The sequence below is a fragment of the Erpetoichthys calabaricus genome, chromosome 7 (assembly GCF_900747795.2).
Source record: "Erpetoichthys calabaricus chromosome 7, fErpCal1.3, whole genome shotgun sequence".
In the NCBI taxonomy this organism is placed as follows: domain Eukaryota; kingdom Metazoa; phylum Chordata; class Cladistia; order Polypteriformes; family Polypteridae; genus Erpetoichthys; species Erpetoichthys calabaricus.
Window position 1 is genome coordinate 137,508,885 of NC_041400.2, and position 10,579 is coordinate 137,519,463.

Consider the following 10,579-nt stretch of genomic DNA (forward strand, 5'->3'; position numbering starts at 1 on the left):
CAGTAAGAGCCCACATCTGTCAAACCACTCAGTCACATTTAGCAAGGATTAAAAAAACTTGATCTTTCCAGGTTTTATCAACTTTCCGGTTAAATTTTAAGAAAAGAACGGCATTGTTAAAAGTAGCTATAAACCTGTCTGTTAGTAAGATAAGGCACGGATGTGGTGGATAAAGCACTCTTGTCCACACCAATATAGATGCAGTCAAGCCAAGTGTAACTATTCACAGTCAGCATATTCCTCTGTAAATAGTTAAACGTTACACGTACCTTTGCTTGTTGTTTTTTCTTCTTCAGTGTAGCACGTAGGTGAGTACGTGACATGCGCTGGAAGCTTTACCGACAACTGTGGGCGACAGTAAAAGCGTTGCCGACAGCCCGTCCTGGAAGAAAGCGCTTTAGGGAGGCCAACCTTAACGTGAAGCACCAGGCACTAAGCAGTCACCTCGGCGAGAAGCCGAAGAAACAAGTTGCTGTGGTATATACACTGGGGCAGCGCTGCGAGCGCGCGCGCGCGCACAAAAATAACAAATGTTATAATAATTTTTGGGGGAGGTCAACGAGACTTACGCGTAGCTAGCACGCTACGTGAATTAGAATGGGGAATACCCGCCTAGAGCGTCACTCGCGATCGGCCGCTAAAGAGCCTACGGCCGTAAAAAAAAAGCGGGAGTGAAGGCTACAGTGGGCGGGTCAGTCGTCGGGCCGTAGAGGTTAGTTGGGAGTACAGTAATGCAGATGGACTGAAGAAGACGCATGGAGAGAACCTGCCAATTACATACTGAAGAAGAGAAGAGCCAGGGAGTTTGTGTTGGCAAGGTCAGGGAGGAACTTTGTAAATATTCATTTTTGTATTTACACTTTTGCAAGACTTTTTTTCTTACAGTGGATTATTGAAGAAAGTATTTGTTTTGCATTTTTTTCAATCCTGCAGACTTCTGAAGTGCAAAAGGTGTAAAGAGTACCACAGTTTTTACCGTGGCGAGTTTTTTTTTTTTTCAACCAAGTGTGTGTGGACACAAGTTTGAATGGATTTTGCATGACACTCAACTTTTAAGGTATCTGAATGTTCTGTACTTACATGCTATATATATTTTTTGTAATAAAGGACATTTTTTTATATTATTAGGGGGTTCGCTTCGTTCGCCAACATCCTCAACCTGCACTACGCGCCAGCAACTTCACATCTCTGGATTTCACTTTCACCAAACAACAAATCTTTTAATTCTCCCGGATACACCTCTTCTTTGGGAAGAAACACTACTTTTTCCCGATGGCAACACGAATTAGACGATCTACAAGTCTCCGATTTAAAGTTTAAATCTGAACAATATATTAGATCTCTATTCGCTGTTCTGTTATTTCCGTTTGTTAGCGCCAATTTGATCTTTACTCTCATTTTTTGAGGCTTTTGAATTTTAGTACTTACATTATCTCTAACCTGCTCTGCATGTGTATCGCGCCAACGTTTTTGAATTCTACTTTGTCATCTGCTCTTTGACTTTTATTGGTTAAATCTCTTGGCACAAAGCCTTGCGGGACATGAAAGTATCTCTCTGAAAAAGTCATGTCTAGTCCCAGGATTTTTTTATTATAATAAAGAGATATTTGCCTTTGTCACACATATTGTACATCTGGTTTCATTTCAGTTATGAACTACTAGTAGCCCCATTACAAAGGATGTGCCAAGGGTTCAAGGGCGCAGGGTTCTAGCCGATTTGTGGTAGTGCCAAGAAGTACTCATTCTTAATGGGCATTGTTTTGTAATTCTTAAAATTGTGGTATGTATATGGAATTTGACACTTCTCACATAAAGACTTATTAGTCACCAGGTGTCTTTAGTCTTGCAGCAACCTTAGGGTCTAAGTTGTATTTGTCTTTGCTGGGCTGTCTCCCACTTGGCACTAACATACTCCATCAGCTCATTCTAGTTTCAGCTGTACAGTTATGGCTGTTGGAAACAAGCTTGAATGGGCCATCAGTGTCACAACTTCCATCTCTAAATGCTTGAAGTTATTTGCTGAAGAGAACCCCACAACAGTGGGTATGTGGGTTACAAAATGGATGCACAGAGGCTGGAGAAGAACGATGGGGAAATGTTCCCTATTCACTTGTAGATGACATGAGGACGTAAAACGAATATGCGGTAACATTCCTAACCTTACAATGGACATGTCTTCTTGTATAAATATCTGACTGTGGTAGACCAAGTGTATACTTGCTTGTATCACAACCGACAGAAATAAACAAATAAAACATATATTAATGTACACAAAAAGTGCCTGTCATAAAGAGATTCTAGCAATGATAACCAAGGTGGTCAACAAAATCAAAGTAAAAGGGCCTGTCACAAGCCTGGAAAAGAAAGATTTGCTTTACTCCTCTGCCATTACAAGGACAGAAGAGTATCAGTACAACATTTGCTACCAAGTAAAGAGTAAAATAAAAAAACACTGAACCGAATAAAAAGGAAAAGACGAGGCAGAGTTTAAAAAAGAATAAAGACAGGAGTACAAAAAATACAGTATAGTACACAATGGGAATTTACAATATGTGGGTCTCTAAAATGCATGTAAGGAATAGTGATAATCTTATCTTTTTATAGGCATGTGTTTATAGTGGGGAAAATGGCTGCCTGATATCACAATACATTATCATGGAATATTCCTTGAAAGATTCCGATTCATCAGCTCCTTCCCATTTTCCAGCATTTCCTTCTAGATAAAGTGGGTGGCTTCAAGGAAGACATGATCCATAGTGACAGAGCACAATGGCCTCTCTGTGATTTTCCTGTACCTCTTTACCCTCACATTTGTGCGAGTTGTGCACTAATTCTTACTGCCGCCTGGCCATATTATTTTGTTTCTACCCAGTAAGTTATTGCTCTTTGTTGATTTTTCCTTATTTCATAAGACTTTTCACAAAACAGAAAAGACCATTCAGCCCATCAAGTATGGTTAATAAACTAATAGCTCTGTTATCTCAAAATACCATCCAGATCCTTTTTTTAAGAGTTGTCAAAGTTTCTGTATCAACATTGTGCACCGCTGGTTTGTTTGACTCTTTCTAGTGAATTTCTGCTTTGCAAAACAAGCACACGTTTTTAAAAATTTCTTCTGCAGGCTATAACATGATTGTTCTTTTGTAGGAGACAGGAAAAATGCATTGCATTTGGTGGCACAGATGATTGGGAAAGACTGGACACAGCTCCTTGGAGAACTTGGTTTTACCAAAGACTGGAGGAACATACGAGAAGAACACAGAGATGTCTACAACCAGGCCCTGGAGGGGCTCAGGCTGTGGACTCAATGGGAAGAGGAGTCCTCACTTGAGCTCCTGAAAAAAGCAGCCAAAGGCATTGACAGAAATGACATATGTGAGACCCTGGATCTACTAGAGCGAGAGATAAATAAAAAGGTAAGCTTTGACACTAAAGTGATGCACACAAGCCTGCACCTGTTTCACCTTCTGTTACGCCCTGGCCAAAGCATGGAGTATTCACTTTCTTTATTTCTCAGTTACATTTCATTACTCACTTAGCAGATGCTTTTATCCATACCACTTGCCAACATTAACATTATCGCATAAACATCAGCTTGGTGACTGTTTTGACACAAGTACTACAGGCCAAGGTTGCAAAATTGACCACCGTAAGTGAAGAGCTCTGCAGAACAACACAAGACTAGTTACTCTTTTCTTAACTACTAAGAACTTGGCATCACATTTTCACAGAGGAAGAGTGTCTTCAAACGCTTACACGGTTTGAGTAAGGTGATCAGCAGTAAATGGTGGTGTGTGGCTCATTCCACCACTGAGGAGCTACAAATGAAAGTCTGGATTGAAACAGGATGATATGAAAATGTGGCATCAACAGATGTCACTCGCTAACAGACCTGAGTGGGTGACAAGGTGAATAGGACCTCATGAGTGCCTCCATAAACCCCAGTGAGCATCAAGGGTTTGTACTTCATACATGCTGGTGCAGGGAGCAAGTGTAGTGACCTGAAAAGAGGAGTGACAAGCACTTGTCTCAGCTGGATGAACACAAGACGTACAGCCTCTGTAGTGGCTTGGTACCTTGACATGCAGGTACTCCTACCACTGAGGAGTTGCAATAATCCAAACGTGTCACAACCAATGCCTGGACTAGGAGTCATGCTGAGGTATACAGTTAGCTGCGAATTCCAGATATATGGATGATTTTTGGCCTTTGCACATTAAAGCAGATTGCAAATGTCCGTATACCACACTTTTTAAGTAAACCAAATAATATGAATAAAACAGATGGGATATTATGAATCTTATAGAACACCAGAAGCCTTCAAAAAAAAATTTTTTTGGTCAACTTTTTATTAAGTTAAGTCAAATTGACAGGATATATCAATAAACAAACCCCAAGGGTAGAGCCAGGTTCTTTTCTTGGGAGAGAAAGAACAAAACAGAGTACAATAAGTGATTTGGTACGGGGGTAGTTGGGGAAAATCACACATGGTCTGAGCACTGATCAGAGTTGAAGGTAGAAAAAGAAACGAACCAAGGAGATTAAAACGTGGTTATGAAGACTGGAACCTCATACGCCTCAAACTATTAAACAGATACCCCAGCACGCTGCCAGGGAAAAAATACACAGGGCTGGCCACCTATTGAAAGGATATAGGAGTGAGGGAGTGCCATTTTCTGTGGGTGCAAGTAACTTTTCCTCAAGATACCAGATATTCATGGCATAAGGAAAGTTTGGTGGCATTAGACTTCAAGGAGGTAAACAACACCCTGAAGAGAAAGTGGGAGAAAATATTTTTACACACACATATATTGTGTTTATAGAGTATAGTGTACACTCACTATCTTCAGTCTGACTCAAAACCCAGGGCATTGTTTTTGTGTGACCTGAACATTTATTTTTTTTCGCTGGTTTTCCTCTGAGATCCACAAAGGTGTACAGGTTAGGTTAGCTGGCAATTTTAAACTGAAACCCCTTGATGGAGTGGAGATACATCTGCGGTTTTGTGCCCTAGACCTGATGTTGCTGGGGCAGACTGCAACACTGAACTCATTTAAGCAGCCTTAGAAACTCAAAGCAAGGGTTTATGGATGGTACTGTATTCATGCTGAAGTTGAATCTCATTTTTTATTTGCTAAACAAGATACCACTAATAAGTTATACATTAAGCTTTTATTTTTATTTATTCATGAACCCATCCTTTGATCTAACTTTGTTGTCAGTGTCCTCTGCTCCTCAAAATGCAAAGCACACAATGCCATCGTTGCAAGGAAACCAAGGGGTACCAAGAAACGAACCGTCCAACATAACACTTGGCTGCTTATATAATGGCACATGTCTAGGTGGTCATTCGTTAGTGTGGACTCATGGCACACACTTACACCTTTGGGATATGCAGCCATTAAATCCAAAGAACAGTCACATTAACACCTGGATCTAAAAAGAAAGACTAAAATTTGGGTTTTACTCCTTCAGTGTAAATAATACACTATAACTTTGGTATTTTTTTTTTAAATTAAAGTTTATGGTATATATGCACTTGTGACACAAAATTGTATTCTAAAGTTAACTACTTCCCATAAATTGTAAAAAATATCTTACACTAATTTTACATTGTAGCCTGTGCATACTTACTGTGTAACATAATTACTCAATTGTAATTGTTATTCCACAATTTTTAAAAGGACGTATATACATAAACTGTAGAATAACCATTACAATAGAATGCTTAACCATAGCATTATATTGTGTTACACAGTAAATACAAAGTAATAATACCTAGTCACTCTGTTATTATACAGGTAATTACATTGTAAGTACAGTGTAATTAGGGACACCTAATCTAAAGTGATAACCACATACAGTACAACAACTACAACTGGAATGTCTGTGGCACTATTTAAATACACCAACTCCTGTTGTTTTTGGGAATGGGACAGCCCTGCTAAAGAGTCATTACTTTAAAAAGAACTGGCTGCTCCATAAGCACTTGAAATACAAACCATTTATCAATAAAGATATTTTTGCCAGTTGTGAAAGCCATGAAAGGATTTAAACATACAAGAGGGATGGTGCCACCAATGGCTAATGCCAACATCAAGGGAGTCATTTTTGCTGGTTCATGAATCAGAAATGTCATTAATGACAAGCTTTCTGAAGATCTGTTAGTAGTGCTGCAGAAAATCACAAGGAAGACATTCAGGGATGCTGTTCAGAAAGTTCTGGGCAACTACAAAGCACCAAACTACACGCAGCTGCTCGACACCCTTCTTCACGCATTGTGATGATGCCGGCTCGGCTCCATGCTCCCATCTGCTGTTAGGGAGCCCTTGAACCCTACACCTTCGATAGTTATAACTGAGATGAGCTAAGCAGTGAGGCAACATAGCAAAGGGGATGGTGGGAAAGTGCAAAGTGCTTTATTAAACAAACAACAAAACAAAGTCCACAAAGTGCAGTGAATTCTCAAAAGTCCATAAATAAATAAATAATCCATTAAAAGACGATGAGGTTAAAATGTTGCTGGAAGCAGACCTTTAAAATACAATTAAGAGCCCGGTGCTTCTTTTACACTAGCGTCTCACCTGCTTCTCCTGTTTGGGCCCTGCAGAAGGTGAGACGCTCTCTCTGCAGCTGACCTTCTTGCTCTCACACAGGTCTGGAGGCCTCCCGATCCTGGCTTCGGTCGAGCACTCATCCCAGGCCCAAGACTTGGTGTCCTTAACAACCAGGATGCTCACATCAAGGATTTCTCCACCAAGCCTCCCGACTCCCATCTCGGCCTAACACGGCCAGTTGCCCTTCACTGGTCACTCCCACTACCCGATCACTCAGCGGGAGCGACCACTACTACGACTCTCAGGTGTCGGCCTAACACCCAGGCTTCCGTTTAGCTGCTTGCGAGCATTCACTCACTTGCTCACACCGGCTCTCTCTCTTCTCTCCTGGTCCTCGCTCTCCAACAACCTCCGTCTTTCCTTCCTTTCTTGTTCTTTTCCATTTCCTTTTCTAGCCAAACTCGCGCTTCTATATATGTCGAGAGGGCATAGCAGCACATTTGCAGCCCCAGGAACAATCACGGATGTAGGCAGTCTCTCACCTGTGCACTTAGGCGAGAAACGCCCACACCGAAGATCGCCCGGAGACCCGCTTCAGCCACAACCACCACGCTCCCCTTGCTAAGCCGCGAGCACGATTATTTATTTATAACTGGCCTTTGCAGAGAGTTGTGGACCCGCTATACCACACGCATGCAAAACCATGAAGTGCGTTCACACTAACTTCTGACCTGCTAATCCTGGTGCAGTCACTGGCTAAGATGGTGAAAGGTTTCAGTGGGGCATTATAAGGATGGAAATGCAGTACCAGAGTAAGTGGAATCCATCAGTGCTGGCTGGCTGTTGCTGGCCACTAAAACAAGAAGCATCAGATGACGAGTATAAATGAAAATTAGCAAAACATTTTAGCACAACTGAACTAAAGCAATTGGTGTGCATTACCAAACATGCCAAATACAGTATGTCTATCAATCACCAAAAAACTTTTGGGGGGTTGGGGTCCAGTATAAGCTACACTCCTAAATCTCTCTCTATGTATATTATATATGGAAGAGAAGGTCTGTGATACAGTTTGCATATTTGCAGCTGGAGCTCCACAGAGGGAGAAAAATGAATCACGTATCATATAGTTTTTATTCCTGAGCTTTCAACCCCTGCCAGGGGTCTTCATCAGAGGATAATGCTTAGACTTAGAATCAAAGGCAATATATAGCAAAAACATTAGGTGGAGGGGTGGGTGGGGGTATTGGGTGTAAAGTCTTGTTTATTATGAATATGTTCTTAAGTTTGCATATGCTGGATTTATGTCCAAGTGTCTGTTGGTGGCATTCTCATTTGATAACCAGGATTCGGCCAGTTCTCTGGCACTTTTAGTACTGGCCTTGAATTTTACTTGTACATTGTCCCAGTTAAATGTATGTCCTGTTGATTTAGTATGCGTATAGTTCAATGAAAGCGAGTCCTTTCTTCTGACGGCGTTGCGATGTTCCTGTACAGTAATCCCTTGCTATATCGCGCTTCGACTGTTGCGGCTTCACTCTATCGCGGATTTTATATGTAAGCATATCTAAATACATAACGCGGATTTTTCGCTGCTTCGCGGGTTTCTGCGGACAATGCGTCTTTTTACTTCTGGTACATGCTTCCTCAGTTGGTCTGCCCAGTTGATTTCATACAAGGGACGCTATTGGCGGATGACTGAGAAGCTACCTAATCAGAGCACACAGTTAAGTTCCTATGTGCTGATTGGCTCAGCGACGGAGTGCTGCATTAACCAGGAAGTCTCATCTCACTCATTCAGCATTAACGTGCTCCTGCTACTGCTTCAGGGTCCGTGTCCAAGCGCCAACAGAAGATGCAAATGATTGCAGAAAAGGTAAAAGTTTTGGATATGTTGAAGGAAGGGAACAGCTACACCGCTGCAGGACACCCATTATGGCATCAATGAGTCCACGATTCTTTTTATTTAAAAAGGAGGAAAAGCATGTAAGATCTACGGCCGCAGCGTCCTTTAACCAGGGCGCAAAACGAGTTTGCAAGTGGACGTGATAAGGCAGTAGTCTGGATGGAATCTGCTTTAGGGATTTGGATTGAAGACTGCCGGAAGGAGAACAACAGCAGTGCTACACAGTCGCCTGAAGAGGATCCTTTAGAAGAGCTGTAACGCTATCCTTTGTTGTGCAGTAAAATTAAACTCATCGTTATCGGACAAGTCGTCGTGTCATTGTTGGTGTGTAACCATAATTAATTATCTACGTACAGTATTTATTACATGTACATAGTTTAGTGTCACTGTACACACATTTTACTGTATACAATTTTCCTTGCATTGTACGTATTTATTGCTGGTGGCCTGTCTGTCGTAATGGCTGTAACATATGTGATATTGGAGACACTCGATATCTTTAAAATAATATTTAGGTTTTACTGTATATAAACTGTTTACATACATAATTTCAACGAATCTTACCTAATATGTAAGAGAATACAAAGGGTTTATGCTGTATAATTGTGCAGGAAATGTTCATAATAGTGTGGGAGAGTTTATAAGGGCTTAAAATATATAAACAGAACCATATGAACATATGGTTTCTACTTTGCGGATTTTCACCTTTCGCGGGAGGTTCTGGAATGCAACCCCCATGATGGAGGAGGGATTACTGTATATGTGTTGTGATTATTTTTGAAGTTTGTCCTATGGATACCGCTGAGCAAGAACTGCATGGAATGCTATAAACCGCGTTTTGTTTTTCTGCTGGCGATTTCTTGTTTTAAGCATTAAAGCGGACCGTGTGCAAATTGTTTGTGGGTTTGCGTGCTATTCTGACGCCTGACTTGGCCAGGATGCGCGCTGTACCTTCAGCCACCTTGTGGTGATAAGGGAGTGAGTGCATATATTATATACTGTATATATGCAGAAAATTGAAATCAATTAAGCATACAACAGGACAAACACTGAACTCAAGCTGCCCTGGATTGGTACCTCATAGACAAATGTAAACATAACCTACCACACCTTATAAAAACATGCTAGTTAAAAAAAAAACCCAAAAAAAAAAAAAAGCGTGCCTTTCACTTTCCAAGCTCAAACTGCAGTCTGTTTAGTGTCTTAGTGAAGTTTGCACCTCCGACCACATATGTTTGCTGCCCAGTCTCCTTCCACACCTCAAAAAAACACTCATGTTACACCCCAAACGAGTGTGTGTATGGAAGTGTGGAAAATGGCCTGCTGTCCAGTGTTGGTATCTGACAATACGCTCAGAATTTGGCACTCTGTAATTGAGAGCATAGACACAGAAGAGGGATACTGGAGGGACAGCAACTCAGACGGAGATGAAATCTTTCATTCAGGTTTTTGTTTTTTTTCTCCCCTCGTTTTATTGCAGGCTTACAAAGATAAGGACTCGCCCCACATTTTACAGTGCATCAGAGAACGCAAATCATCAGTAGGCACTTCAAATCAGAAGGAATACAAGGTAAATGAGAAGTTTTATAAATACATAATACTTTATAAAACTGAAGTGCCTGCGATACCCACCAGGCAGCGCTAACATGTGGCTGTACAAAGCCTTGAACGTGCATAGGAGCAAGTAGATGATATACTAGAAATAAAAACTAATTGGATTCAGAACTGGCATCTAAAATGAAATGTATATAAATATGCATTAACCCTCTTTTATTCTTTCAGAAACAACTGAAGAAGCCTCTGTTACAATCAATTCCCAATTGAAATGAACTCCCCAGTGGTATGGAGTCAACACTCCTTTTTAAAGAAGTTTGAACAAAACCAAAATGGACTCATTGATTTGTATATTTAATTTTAGACCTTTCAACCATAAGATGAAAAGAATCATCTCTGCATTTTTTGAATAAAAAAAAAAAGGTCTGGCCAGAAACAGAACTTAAGGGCTTTCTTTTTCCTTTTAATGTGCAGCTTGTGTGTTACTAACTTCCAAAGCACCATATACAACCTTTGATAAAAGGCAAGAAACCCTACTAGAATCAGCAGCCCTCAACAAAAC

General features: G+C 40.8%; 1 protein-coding gene across 1 annotated transcript in view; it reads left to right on the plus strand.

The window, feature by feature from the left end:
• Positions 1-10,300, plus strand: part of LOC114654715 (uncharacterized) — a 36,654-nt gene extending 26,354 nt beyond the window's left edge. The window contains exons 4-6 of the mRNA XM_028805442.2: positions 3,148-3,416; positions 9,944-10,033; positions 10,246-10,300. Of these exons, the coding sequence (XP_028661275.1) occupies positions 3,148-3,416; positions 9,944-10,033; positions 10,246-10,287 (401 nt within the window). The 3' untranslated portion in view covers positions 10,288-10,300. The remainder of the gene's footprint in view (positions 1-3,147; positions 3,417-9,943; positions 10,034-10,245) is intronic.
• Positions 10,301-10,579: the final 279 nt, after the last annotated feature.